The sequence below is a fragment of the Emydura macquarii genome, unplaced genomic scaffold, assembly GCF_026122565.2.
Source record: "Emydura macquarii macquarii isolate MOO-44397 ecotype Brisbane River unplaced genomic scaffold, CSIRO-AGI_Emac_v2 contig_2676, whole genome shotgun sequence".
Lineage (NCBI taxonomy): Eukaryota > Metazoa > Chordata > Testudines > Chelidae > Emydura > Emydura macquarii.
The window spans coordinates 16,942,360-16,957,671 of record NW_027132813.1 but is presented as its reverse complement, the minus strand read 5'-3'; the positions used below and the strand labels follow the sequence as shown (position 1 = coordinate 16,957,671).

The following is a 15,312-nucleotide window of genomic DNA, read 5'->3' as shown; positions in this document are numbered from 1 at the left end:
TTTTTTCTGAGAAGTGAGCATCCAGCCAGAGGAATACTGCACCACCTGTTAATGCTGACTGTTAATCCAGAATGTGTGTGTGAGTGAACCCTTCATATGTAATTAATTAAAAAGAGATCTTCTCTATGCTGTTTCTGCATGGAAAAAAAACTGTTATGAAGAGCATATACAAATGGTAGAGGAACATAAAAGCGAAGAAATGCATCATCTGTTTCCTATGTAAAGAACGGCTCTGTAAAGAAGGAGATGCATAGAGCTGAATGGTAACTAGATGTCCTGGAAGTGATTAGTAGCAGATTACAAACAGACTGCACAAGAAACATGTCTCTTCTGACAGCAGTGAATGAATGGAAATGGAAATGTCAGAGTTCAAAAAAAAAACAAAAAACCCAGAACCCCCAGCCCCTATCTTTTGAATATGCTTAGTTGAGTGAGTGTTTTATCATCACTGAGAGGATGTGGAACAGGGAACTCTGTCTTTTTGCTCTAGTAAAATCAAGGGCTATTGCCAAAGACAAGAGTGTAAGTTGCACATGGTGCACTGCATGGTAAGCCTCAGTCCTGGCTCCCAATTAAGTCAAAGCATTATATTACGCTGTCCCATATACAAGGACATCATGGAGGTAGGAGGCAGGGAAGGAAGAAAACATATATTTAGTTAAAATCAGTTTAATCTAATAAGAGACCACAAATGCTAAAATGCCTTAATCATAATCATGTGATTTTTTTTTGCGTGGAATCACTACAGGGCAGAGTTAAGATTGTTTGGGTGTCCTAACTCTGCATTTTTATCCCTTAATATGTTGGCATTTCTTTTAACCTTAACACTGAATTTTTTTGGTGTATGATGTTTGATTCTGGGATAATTACAACACTGATTACATTTTTTACCTTTGATTACTGATCTATACTCTCAACTTAATTCCATCATAACTAATTTTTTGTCTGGGAATTTACATGAAGGTTAAAGCACGCACATTGAGCAAATTCATGCCTAGTCTAATTCTGTTTTCTTCAAGAGAGTTATTCCAGGGATGATTTTGGCCCCACTGTATCCAAAGAATACTGGTAGTGTTTCCATTAAGAATTGTTTCTATTTTGGCCCCGTATAGCCAAAGGATTCTGGTAGTGTTTCTATTTTCTATATAAATTTGGTTTGGGGTACTTTACATTCTTGAACTTTGAAATAACAATGCTTTTCTTATTTCAATATAACTGCTACATATTTTACTACAAATTTTTCCATTGTATAGCTCAAGTCTTAGCATTCATATCCAGATTTTTATTTAAAATATTCCAAAATATGTGTGTATTGGAAAGGGAGAAGTTTGGGTACAGAGTTTTGATTTTGATTCATCTCTAATTTCAAGAAGGACAGTAATAAAAATAAACAAAATGCTGTGTATGAAGAAAATTTGTCGTTGGTGCTAAACCAATGTGCTCAAAATAAAGAGAAATTGGATGAGATACAAAAGAGCTTCACTTATTTATATTTCTTTTTGCATTCTGGAAGTTCAAATGCCAATAGTAAATCTCAATCACTATAAATGGGTGAACTATATGTGAAAAAAAATTGTACATTCTGAGTAAGGCTGGTTGAAAGTTTTTGTTGAACTGTTTTTCGATAGAAAATTAGATTCTTGAGTAAACAAATTTTTTTGCAAAAATGTCTGCTTTCAATGGAAAAATTTTTTATTTTGTTGAAAAACTGAATGCCTGAAAACAAAAAGGTTTTTTGGTTTGTGACCAAAATATTTTGGTTTGATATTTTATAGAAAAGTCGAAATTTTCTGTAGAAGTTTTTGATGAAAATGAACTGTGAGGAGGAGAGAGAGAAACATTTTTTCCTGAAATTTTCCAGCCAGCAATACTTCTGAGGCCACCATCTTACTGAAAAGTGAAGCATGGAACTTTCTTACAGGGACAGGAGATTGCAGCAATATCCCATGAAAAATGTGGGTGAATCAAGGGAGGTGGAAGGCTTTGGGGTTAGACACCGAACTGGGACTCAGGAGATCTAGGATGTATTCTATAGACTTCATGTGTGGCCATGGACAAGTCATCTAGGGTCCAATCCTGTGAAATGCTTGGAGTTGAGGGCATTAAGTGTTTTACAGAATTGAACCATTTATATCTCCATTTCCCTATTTTAAAATAGAGCTAATGTGCATGCCAGAAGTATGTTTTTACCAAAAATTCAATAATCTTTGTAAGTGATTTGAGTTCTCAAATGGACAGTGCTATCAAATTGCAGTCTTATTGTGCCTGCAAAAACCTGTATTTGTGCACTCATTCAGTCCTCAAGCATATGAATAGTCCCACTTTGATGTACATCTCCTCATCTTGCACGTCCAAATGTGTGGTTTCATACTGCCTCCCTTGAAAATGTGGTTCATTGTGATCTTGGTTCGGAACACTGTTTATACTGAATTTGAATGTAAGCTGCATACAATTTCAATGCACTGATGTCTGCAAACTGCAATTCCAGTTATAGTAATTTCCACTTAGTAGGGTCTGATTTTGTGCCCTGTGCTTAGGTAAATCTCCCATTGAAGTCAATGGAAGATTTGCCCCAAGTGATTTCAGTAGGAGATTAGCCTGAGTAAGGAGAGCAGGAGTCAGCCTCCATGGTAAAGCTGCTCTGTGGGAGAAGAAACAAAGTCAAAGATCTAAGAGTTACACTGTATAAAAGGGAGACAAATTGATTAATTGGACAACACTCTGAATGAGGAAAATGAGAAAATCAAATTAGAAGGGTGAGTCTATAGCAATTTATAGTACAATGTGGTTGATCCAACAGGGAACATTAAAGTTTTCTCCTCCTGTAGTGCTTTTGGACATGTAATTTAATATGTGTAAGTAATTTATAAATAGCTCAAGTTGTTTGTGATGTAGGCTTTGGGAACATCTCACCACGTACAGAAGGTGGAAAGATATTCTGTATCATCTATGCCTTATTGGGAATTCCTCTGTTTGGTTTTCTGTTGGCTGGAGTTGGAGATCAACTAGGGACCATATTTGGAAAAGGAATTGCCAAAGTAGAAGATACATTTGTTGTAAGTATGCTAAATATATTGTCCAGAATGCTATTCATCACTCTAAATTTAGCAAATTAAATGAAAATATAGTAAACTTTTTAAAGAGACTAATGCAGCGAGTCATTATTCATGTTTGGCAAAAGGTGCGTTGAAGGTTACTGTAAATACATGTTATCCAACATTGTTTACGGAGAACTGGGTGAAGTTCAACATCTACATTCAGATTTAGTTTCCTAAAATAATTATGACTGGGAAGAGAAACTAGATCTAAATCAATCAACTAATATTTTTTCTTTGCCATTAAAATATTCTAGAGCAGCAGTAGTTTATTTAAAAATTATAGCATTGCATCAGAGTAAGGAAGTCACTGACACAGAAATCTGGGTGAAAGGGATAACTTGAAACAATATAGGGGAATCAGTGCAAACACTTTGAGATCTATAGTAAACCATAGATAAAACATACACTGATATTCTAAGCAGTGTTAAAAGTGAACTGGAAGTGAACTCCTGGACTTCCTTGCTACACCTTCTAGTGAGCCCTTCTATTAACCTTCTATTCCCCATACTGTATTGAGACCTTGCCCTTCTTGTACAGCCCCAGAGCACAGGAAGTGAGCTTCTGGGCTCTCCCCTTCTCCCCAAGAATTCCCCTGAACTAAAATAAGGCTCCTTCTGTTTAATTTTAACAAGGAGGGGGTGGGAGAGAATGTAGTCTTTTAAAAGAAAGACTGACCATAAAGGAAATAGAACTTGAAAGAGATCAGAGGGTTTCAGTTGGCCAGTGCTCTCTCAGGCGTCATCATAAGGGTGAAAACATGGGTTAAGCATATGCAAATGGTAGTATGCAAAAATTGTGCTTACACGTACACAAGAATCCATTTGAAACTATGTCCCACTATCTGTTTCATAAGCTTATTTTTCTGAGCCTGTAATAGCTTTATCCTAATTGGCATAAAACAGATATCTAAAAGTATCAATTTAACTTTCAGACACAGTATAATTTTTTTCAATTTGTACTTCTCTGTTGTTACAAGTAAGACCTACAATTAATGTAACTGAAAGAGATTAGAAAAAATTCCCCTATTTCATTTTTTGGTGTATTTTACAGGACTTGGCTTCAATGTTCCCTGACATAGTTATGACTCCATCAGGTGTTCTACTGAGGTCAATGGAATTGCTCATGTGTGAAGTTACTCATATGCATAAGTGTTTGAAGGCTGAGCAAACTGCCCCTGTTTGGGTGGGTCTTTAATCTACAGGAGAAACAGGGCAGAGAAAAACATCTTCTAAGAACAGAACAGTATAATTGTAAAAGCACAAAAATTGACCAAGGGAACTTAGGAGCAAATTGCCAATCCCAAATGTTCAAGAATCATGAGTCAGGGCCCCTGAGAATCATGCAATTTAAAATAAAAATACATTAGGGATTCTTTTTATTGGCCTTCTGGTGTTGGAATCTTTACATGCACTGAGGTGACACTTTCATGCTTATCTTTGCAACAACAAATGTAGGCACTTTTTTTTTTTTAAATGAAACCTGAGATTCTCACATATTCACAGGACTCCAGCAGCTGAGACTTTAAAAAAACCACCAATGTCCGCAAGAATTGCAATAAAAATTGTGGGAGTTGGTAAAAATGATTCTTTTAAAGACACTGTAGTAGGGGCTGTCTCACGGAAATTTTCCCATTCCTATTTGACATCCAACACTACAAGTCTCCTCTCCCCCCACGCTTGTTGCTGGATCTGGAAAAGCAGGAGCAGAGGCAGCAAGGAACATGTGCAGACTGTCGCATACTTGGCTTTTGCCCAGTTAGGCCCACAGAAGCCTGTATTTCCTTCTCTGTGCCTCATCTCTCTGCAGTTGCCCGTTGTACTGCAAGGCCAGAAGTCCCTCCGTTGCAGCTAGGTATACTATAGCCTACATGGGCTGAAGCAGCTTTAACTACAACTCTAGCATTGGTTGTCCCAATGGCAGCACGTAGTCCTGCACCAGGCCGTGCATCAGCCAAGCTACACAGTAGTGACATTGATGGGGCTTAGCCTCCTTAACCCTTAGTGACCAACTGCCCTGGGTTGTTGTTAATGCATGCTTTACTTGGCGCTAACCAGTGTTTGCAACCCCTCAGTCATGATCACTACATTCAGCCCAGTGCCACAAAATCTACATAAGATTGTATTTTACTAACATGATTATTACAAACATATTTATTGAGCTTTTAGACCCCTGTAACATTAATACATACATACTTATTGATATCTCATGAAATTATTTATTTCAATGTTATTTCAATAAGTTCAGTAATTTTAACAACACGAGTACAGGTGCTTCTCTATTATGTAGCAGTTAATCTTCAAAATATGCTTTTAATAACAGTTGGCATTTGACATATATACAGTACCTGTTATATTACGTTTTTAAATAAATGTTTGTTTAGCAAACTTAATTTGCAGTGCAACTTCCTGTTGTTTGTACCAGCACTGCAACTATTGTGTGTTCAAAGGGATCAGTTCTGTGCAGCATGCTTGTTTTTCTTTATAGTGGGAATCATCTGCTACTGGTGTTGCTTTTGTGTTCTCACAATGCAGAATGGTGTACGCCAGACAGCTTCATCTACCAAGCAAATGATGGCTTTAAGACAAGTGGGAGGAAAAAGCTCAGGGGATTGATTGACTTTTGGCTCAAAGCCATTTCAAACCCCACCGGATCATTGGCAACAAAGAGTCATTTGCATCTAGAGCTGGCTGAAAAATGGAAAGAAAACATCATGAGGATTGATCATTCTTTCTGCTTTACTATTTCTCATCAGAAATCCAGATTTTCATGACAATTTTTGTTGAAAAATTCAGATTTTGGAAAGTTTTGACCAGCTCTACTTGCATTTACTGGCTAATAGTCTCCCTGTGTGGAAGATAGCTGGTGCACTTAATTTATTTCCTAACAGATATTATCCATATTATAAAACTTAGCAGCAAGTTGCTCCCTGGATGGCAGTCTCTGCTGTGAAGATTTGATTTCAATGGTCAGACACTGAATGGGTCTCTCACTCTTAGAGGTGATTTTTCCCTCCCACTCCCCCCAGTAAAATAAAATAAAAATTGAGACACATTATAAGAGATTTTACATCACCACACCCTGTGCTTCTTGGTTTTGGATGATAAGATCTTGTCCTTTTGTCTTGATGGCCATCTAGAATAGCTTTCACCAGCACTAAACTAGTTATAAAATATATAAGGAAAGGTCCATCATGAAACAGATACAAAAGCACTTTTCTGACCTCATTTATTGTCTATACAATAGGTCAGATTTTAAGAAAGTCTCCAATTTTATGGGTGCAATTTTCTGCCTGCATTTAATTGAACCAATATAGTTAGCCAACTACCTGACTTGTGGGTGCAATCAGATGGTCAGAAGGCTTAAAATGCATGATTTTTACCCATAGTTACTTGCAGGTGCAAAACTGCATCCACAAAATTAGAAGCCAATTTTCTGCCCATGTAAACATTGAGCTAAGTTTGTCAAACTGCAGTATGATGAATCTGCAGAACCCTTAGTTTTACTGAGTGGTATAAATGCCATTCATTCAGACCAAAAAGGGCATCATATTTAGAGTCTGCAAATGTTTCCTAGAATATCCACATTTGCTTTAAATAAACACTCCTGTTCCTGTGGTGGACTCAGAGGGTAATTCTACACAGCAATTAAAAACCCGTAGCTGGCCTGGATCAGCTGATTTGGGCTCATGGGGCTCAACTGTGAGGCTGTAAAATTGCTGTGTAGATGTTCAGGCTCAGGCTGGAGCCCAAGCTCTGGGACCCCGACCATCTACACAGCAATTTTTAGCCCTGCAGCCTGAGCCCACAAAGCCAAATCAGTTGATCTGGGCTAGCTGCGACTGTGCCACGAGTCTTTGATAAGGATAATATCCTATCCTTCTGAGTGCAACTGGGACATTTTTTTCAGACAAATAGTTTGTTTGCTGAAAAATGCTGTTTTGGTCGACCTGAATTTAGTCACAAATTTGACACAAATTCGTCGAGTAGCTTCAGCCATAACGTTTTTTTTCAGACTGGATTCACAAGGACTCTTAGGTGCTAGTTGAGGAGGAGGTGTTGATGCATCTTTTAGCTCAGTAGTTGGGGCACTCACAAAGAAGGGAGAACCGAGTTCAAGACCTTGCTCCAATGACTATTTAATTATTTATGCAAAGCGGAATAGCTTCAGCAGGAGAGGCTGAGCATAATCCAGTCCAGAATAACCAGTAGCCTGGGGGTTAGGGCACTCAACTGGAAGAGGGAGACGTGGATTCAATTCCCTGGTCCAATGCAGGATTTGGAACTGTGTCTCTCGCTTCCTAGCTGAGCACCTAACCACAGGGCTAAAGGTTGTAAGTGGAGCGCCTCCTCCTCTGGCCATTGTGGGAATCTAGCCCCTCATTTTCTTTGCTTTTGTTTTTCAAAAGGGTTAAAAATACCTATAAAGTAAATGAAACATTTTGTTTCAGGTTGGATAAAATATTTCATTCAAACAGAAATAAAATTTCTGTTGATTTGTGTCAATTCACCAAAAATTCTGAAACATTTTGTTGCTGTTCTGGTTGACTAATTTTTTTTTCTTAACTGCCAATGAATTGAAAGTATCAGTTATTCATTCAGTTCTATTCCTGAGTAGAGGTGATGTTCATCATTGTGAGTTTGATAGGTGATCAAGTACAATGACACCATTTTACTAACCAGAGATTTTCTTTCTTTCCCTCCCCCCACCTCCCTTTCTTCTGTAGAAATGGAATGTGAGTCAGACAAAGATTCGCATCATATCAACAATAATATTCATATTGTTTGGCTGCGTGCTATTTGTTGCTCTTCCTGCAGTGATATTCAAGCATATAGAAGGCTGGAGCACACTAGATGCAATTTATTTTGTAGTTATCACTTTAACTACCATTGGATTTGGTGATTACGTTGCAGGTAAGATTTTTGTCATGATTCTTTACCTCAAACTAAATCTATAATATTTTTAATAGTTATACAGGATTTGCATTGTGATAATTAATATAATTGTTCATGTAACTCCATCAGAATGTAGATGTTTTGCAGATATTATGAAGGCAAGATTATGGAAGAGAATCTGGGATTCCCTCTCATTTTGCTTGACAAGTATCTTCAGACTGAGATTTCAAAGGACCGGGAGGCTAGGTTAAAAATTGTAATTATTTGCATGAAGGAAACCAAATATGCTTGTTTTAACTTTGTAATAGTTTTTTTCTAACTTAAGTACAACATTGTAAGAATAAGTAAATTATTTCAATTTGTTAAATATTTTTGTTTTTAAACTGGAGTCGTTTAAAAACAGCTTTGACAATGGTTATCTGTATGGCAAACCTTTTATGTGTCTTCTGTTCTCACTTTTCAAAATATAGTTTCAGAATTAAGTTTCAGCTGTAAAAATATCTATGTGGCTGTTGTGCTCTACCTTTTTCTGTGTTTTCTGTCCTCTGAGCTCATTCTCTTCCTGTATATATTTGTGTGTGTGTTGTAGGCAGAGCTGGCAGCATGTTTTCAGTTGCTTAGAACTTTGCCAAACTTCAACTGTTTGGGCTGAAAATTTCCATATTGAGTGTTAGGTTGAATTTTTTTTAGGAAAGTTTTAACTACAACTCTTTAACTATTTCTCAGAATGAGGAGAGGGAAAAATGATTTGTCCATGTTTAAAAAAAAATCCTCTAACTGTTTCTTTGAGAATCATTAGTGCCTCCATGTTTTTTAGTAGGGACTAGAAATTTGGCAGGGAGGTTGTGCTGGTGTCAGGAATGTATATTCTGCTGTTCCCATAAACATCTGGCCAAGTTACAGGCTTTGAAAAGTTACAGTTCACATATGTTTGGTAGAGACTTGTTAGAGTTTGGCAGCTAAATTTTCTGAAGCGTCTTTCTGTTGTGAGCATGCTCATAGCTCCCATGTGCTGATTGGACTGCACATGCACCATTCCCACAGAGTGACTAAGTATGCTCTATCCAAGGCTGCAGGAACTGAGCACGTCTTTCCCTGCAACTGCAGCTCCTAGCAGCTGGGTTTCATTCAACGAGCATCATCTGCCCCGTACACTGAATGAGGCAGAGATTCTGTGAAAATATAGTATGTGATCATGTAAATAAAGACTGTAGCATAATGCATATGCCCAAGGGCGCCGAATTAAAGTTGCACTGGCAAACTTAATTGTGGCATTTTCTAACTTTGGAGTGCTTGACTTGGCAACTGTAATGTTCTTTTAACATAGTTTTGATGTGACATATACATAAATATAAAATGTGAGTGCATATAAAGTGTTAGGTTTGTATGAGTCTTGCTGTTTTCTTTCCATGTTCCTTTCTATAGTCTCTGCATCTTCTTCTTTTCCTCTGCTTGCTTTTCTGGATGCAGGAATAGACATTGGCTCAAAATTTGTGATCCCAGTGAGATTCACCTTCTCTTGGCTAGCACTATGTCACAGTTGACACTCTGCTTCAAAGCCAAAGCTTTGTGTGTTTTATACTATGTTTTCTCGATGGAATCAGCAGTACATTATTGCAAGGCCTGGTTATATTTATAGTGGGGACATAATGTGAAATGGCCCACTTGGCTGTAACTGAAACATTGAGTACACATTAGTCATTTCTTTCAATATAAATAATTGCACATTTGTCTCTTCATGGATCACTTGACAATTTGTTCCTGCACTACACAATATAATTAAAACTAGTATTTCCCCAGAAAACACATTAGTTTTCTGCAGAATGTCCTGGTATGATTTTATTCTAGTAATAGTTCATTTTATATACATTTTCATTTCACATTTCCACTGTTAACATGAAACTATTGATTTTTACTTCTATTCAGATTAATATGCAGAAGACGGGTATTTATATTGTAATGTAGTCAGTGTGTGTACCACATAACTGCTTGGCTTCATGTCCTGGATCCTGTACTGGTAATGGTGATTCTCAAGTGCTTTTAGAGTAAGAACATCAGACTTTTATTTCCGTTGGTAGCTGTGAAGCTCAGAATGGTTGTGACAGATCTGAAGTTGGCTGCTGATTTGTTAAAAATTATCCATAGTTTGTGAGTTAGTTTATTCTGCATCAACGGCAGATTTCTGGAATATTTGCAAACATCAGTTCATTTCTTCATAATTCTAAACACACAGCTAACATAATGCTTAAGTTTCTTTATTATATCAGAGACAACATGCAGAATGTTTGCAAGTTAGCTACTAATAGGGATCATGTTATATTTAAGATTAATTTTTTTTCACGCACAGTAACATGGGTTTCTCCTTTTTCATTTTTAGCTCTGCAGAAATAGTGGGTAGATCCTGTATGCCTTTGAGACAGTAGTATGCATCAGCTGAATAAAATGTCCTAGTTTGTTGTAGCTGTAGAATGCAAAATGATGTCCAGTTTTGTATTTATTACAGTTGAGCCATACAGCAGGTAAAAATGGAGCTGCAGTCCAGGTCTTAATGCATAGGTGTCTACATCTGAAAAACTCATTTACAACTGGCATTGATGCTAGAGGGCCAAGTTTTAATTGAGTCTGAAATATCCTCCTTCCTCTCAGTCTTAGGGTATTTCTACAGTGTACCCGGGAGCATGCTTTCCAGCATGGGTAGACAGATATGCTGACATGCTAGCTCTGCTTGAGCTAGTGTGCTTAAAAATAGTAGTGTCACTGGGGTGGCATGGCCAATGGCTCAGACTAACAGCCTGAATACAAGCCCCCAGACCCTTTGTGTACCTGCTTGGGTGGCTAGTGCAAGTGCCTTCCCTGCCACCCTGCTATTTTCAGTGTGCTAGCATGAGCAGAACTAATATGTGTCTGTCTATCTGCTCTGGGAAGCACTCCAAGCTCCCGCTTTCCAGGTCAGAACTGAGGTACACTGGTAAGGCACTGTGGTATAGCTTATATCTTCCAGTGCCTGAATTGTACCTGTTTTGTGCCTAAAGAAAAGAGTTGAGTTCCCACTCTGGTATCCTACACCAGTCCAGAAGTCACTATTTTTAAAGAGAGGAGCTTGACACCAAGAGGCAGAGAAAAGTAAGGAGGAGACTTGAAGAATCCTAAGGGAGAGGAAAGAGACAGGGAGTATTGGAATAGCCAGAGCTCAGGAAGGGAGAAAACAGAAGAATTTGGACTTAGAGAAAAGTAATGGAACTGAAGGGCTATAATGGAGGCTGCCTTGGCAGAAATTCTAGTAGACTCCATTAGAATCTTACTCCTGTTCTCTGTTGATTTCTGCTTGAGAATCAGTAGTCCCAGGAATCAGTAGACTGGCAGATTTTTGTTATATCCAAAACCTAGTTGCCATTTGGAACCAGTGGAAATTTTCAGCAGTGAGTTTCATTAGAATAGGATATCTTAAAGCAACCATAGAGGATTTCAGGGTCCCAGAGTGGAGAAAAGGGGTAGGAGAGATGGAGAGAGAGTTCTTCTGTTATATATCCTGGAAAATGATTGTATAGTATTTTAACAAGCAGCACTTATGCTCTTCCTGTCCTGTGAAAGGATTTGATATTTTGATTTTTTTTTTGGTTCCCATTCATGACAAAAACCAATGTCAAAATATTGTACTTTGCCTTGACACATAACAAAGTGACAAACTTTCCAATACCTACAGAGTAATTAAAGAGACTGGTAAAATGTGGCGTTCCACAATGAGTGGCAAATTGATCGATGTTCTGTGTTTTGAGTTCTATGATATGCATGAAGGCACCAAAATAACCATTTATTGAACTGAAGTACCTATGCAAGTGTCCAAATCTGGGGTACATCTACTTTACTGAGGTATCCATTTTGAAAACTGAATCAAGGAAAGTGAACTATGGCTCAAAGAGCAAAATTAAAAAAAATGTGTCAAACAACACTAAAGGTCTTGTTTTCCTGATTGCTATAAAAATCAAACAAAATACCATGTAAACATAAGTAATAGTTTTAATGTGTGTTCATCTCACCATTGAGTTACTTTATACTGCATTTTATTCTCTCATTTTTCATATATTTATGTTTTACAAAGGTATAAACTGGAGTTACTCCACTGATATAAACAGAATTTATCTGGATTTACCCTGGTGCAAATGAGATCAAAATGTGGTCCCTTTTCTTCATATTTTTTGTAAAGTGCTGGCTGTGCTTTGGTTGCCATATAAATAATAGTGTCTAATTATTACATAGGTCCCAATTCTGCCACTTTTACTCACATGGTGTAGTATCTGACTACATGAGTAGTGTCATTTATTCCAATGAGGCTAAGAAGAGGGCACTAATCAATATAGCTAAGCATGGCAGAATTAGTAGTTGGTAGACAATTTAATGTGCAGATCATATCCATGAGAAAGAAATAATTTCCATAACTGAACAAAACTTTGCTGCGGTATTTCCTATTTGTGAAAATGAGGTAAGAGACAGAGCTTGTGGAATAATCTATATCCTGTTGAAAATTAGGACACAGTGGTTCTAAATTCTTTCTTTCTTTTGCTTTGAAGTGAAGCCATTGACTATAATAGCACAGAACAAATCAGGCCAATATTATAAATGTTCTGTGAAGGTGAAAAGTGGAGAGCTTTTTCATGTCACATCTGTCATCTTTCAATATAATGAAAGATATTATCAGGTACTAAAGTTAGCATCAAAGCTACAATATTTGTAACACAAGAATAAATTATTTGTATATAAAAATAGTGCAAAATAGATAACAGGCAGATGAACAGGTATTGTCAAGTCTTTTCTGAAGTAGATAATCTGAATATGGCAGGTATTGTATATAAATTAAATGAGATGTCAAAAAACTCAAGTAAATTAGACAAAGGTCAAAGATGTGAGTTTGCATATAAATAAATTATGCAAGTCTGTTAGGCTTGAATTTTCATAGCTATGAATGATATTGTAGGCTCACTTAATTGCTCCAACCCTTAGTGTTTGAGGCTAAGGTATCAAGTATATGCCCAAATTTTGCATAGTGTGGAAATGTGCGGCTGGAATGATCCCTTGAGACTGGAAGTGATTGAAAACAAATTTTGTAGGAAGATTCTTGGTCTCCCAAATAATACCCCAGCTTCTCTTTTTAGAGCCAAGACAAGCATGAATTCTTTTCTGCACAAAGTGCAGTACCATAATGTCTGTCTTTGGCTTCACATTCGTAGTATGCATTCACAATGTTTGCCAAGGCTATGCTTAGAGGAACTGTTCAGTAGGGCTTTCTCACATACATTTTCTTGGTTAGAGTCTATTGAAAATTCTTTGCATTCTCTAGGCCTCTCATAATTGGAGATGATTATATTTAAGTTTAAAAATGTGAAATCCCTAATCAAGTTGAGACTAGAAGATATTAATAAACAACTAAACATGGCAGTTATTCCCACTACAAATGTCATCTTGATTCCCCCTTGTTAAAAAGACTGATGGATATGCCAGATATTTAGACAGTTTGCCCAATAACAAGCTAAGGAGGAGGGCCTTTATAGCTCTCCATTTTCAGTCTATGCAGTCAGTTTACTTACAAGGCTGCTATTCCAGCATTGAGAAATGTAACTGCCTCTATCCATGCGGCTCTGGCAGATGGAAGATCTGCCGCATTATTTATTATATTGTAATTTATATTGCCACGAGGTCAAAATGGCTTTCCGTATTTTTGTTTTGGATGCCTTTTTTTCTATAACTTATCAGAAAACAGAATTCTTGTTAGGAACTGATATTGTGCACCAAGCGGTTGCTCTATGTGTATGGTCAACTGTTAAAATAAGGAAAATACCAGTGGCATAGTTAGTATGTATGGGTTAATTAGTTTATATTCTTTTAAATTTGTTTTTATATATATTTTAAAATTCTGGATTTAGTTTTAAGTTTATTATAATATATTTTGGTTTTGATTCATTGGCCTATGACTGAATCATTATTAATAAATGTGGCGTGTAAGCTCACATCACAACCAATGTCATTTAATAAATAGTTGGATTTGCCTGTGTATCTCATGCTTACCACGTTGAAAATTTACTCCAAGATATCCTCTTTACTTGCAAGCTACCGTAAAGTACACTGGTTCTTTTCCTTACCGTGTTCTGCAGTGCTTAGATTTAGTATCTTGGCATTATTGTTAGTGCTGCCACTGTCGGCAGTGCACAGAAATGGCCTAAGAATGTTAAGATGTAGACTTAAATGTTTTTACTAATGTACTGGAGTGAATGAAATTATTTAGCCTGGAATTGAAAGCAAGGTTCAAGACCAGTGATAGGTTTTGCTTCGCACAGCCTCGTAAAGCTGTAATGCTAAGTGTATTAGTCACTGCAGTATAGTTGGTCTTCCATCACTAGGTGATATTACTTGCCCTATAGAATGTGGCTCTACAGAAATAGATTGCAAAAGCTGAAGAACAAAAGATGCATGTGGTTTTTCTGATATGCTCTTATAACTATAACTGAGGCTACTTCAGTGTTGATATAAACCACTCTTTGTCACTTCAGGGCTAGACTATTGCAATAAGCTCTACCTGGAGTGAACTATGAAGGTTTCAGTGAATATAGACTATATACTTGAAGCTTCAGTTAATATAGAGTGTTGCTACACATCTCCTGAATAGAGCAGACTGGAGAGAGCATATTGTAATTGTGCTTCATGTTCTGCAGTCGGCCTGTGTGCTTTAGGTGGAATTAAGTTACTAGTTACAGTATATAAAGCCCAAATGGCCTAATTCCCTGTTACCCTAGATTTCTTCCACATGTCCTGCATATGACTGAAAGGCTTTGGCTGGCTGTCCCAAGTATGCAGTTCACCAGAGCCAGGAGAAAAGCATCCTTTATAGAGGCACTAATAATATTTGACAGGTTAGCTTTAGAGTAACCACCTTTTTATCCTGAAATTCTCAACACTGGAGGAATTATCTACAGAGGAGGTCTCAGTGGTGAACATCCATATCTCCCCATGGTGAGAGGATTATGGGCAGGCAAACGGATTGATCAATGGATCTGTGCACAGATCAAACAGACCATGTCCCTAGCTAGAGCAGCCCAACTCTTCTCCTTGGCCATCACTAGTAACTGCAGCCAGGCTGTGCAAACCACCTAACCAAAGAACTAGAATTTTGTCCCTCAGCCTACAGTACTGTTTCTGCAAAGCATGTTCAAGTGGGTTCGGCTTCTTGCTTCCCAGGATTTAATCTTTCCGAATGGCTGTATACAACATTCTACCTTTTAAAATAAAGATAACAACATCGAATGAATGGTTATACTGCATAAAAGTCAATG

General features: G+C 37.4%; 1 protein-coding gene across 1 annotated transcript in view; it reads left to right on the top strand.

The window, feature by feature from the left end:
- The window catches only part of KCNK2 (potassium two pore domain channel subfamily K member 2), a 201,536-nt gene that overhangs the window by 153,872 nt on the left and 32,352 nt on the right, over positions 1 to 15,312 (top strand). Inside the window, exons 7-8 of the mRNA XM_067564966.1 lie at positions 2,896 to 3,056; positions 7,822 to 8,008. Of these exons, the coding sequence (XP_067421067.1) occupies positions 2,896 to 3,056; positions 7,822 to 8,008 (348 nt within the window). The remainder of the gene's footprint in view (positions 1 to 2,895; positions 3,057 to 7,821; positions 8,009 to 15,312) is intronic.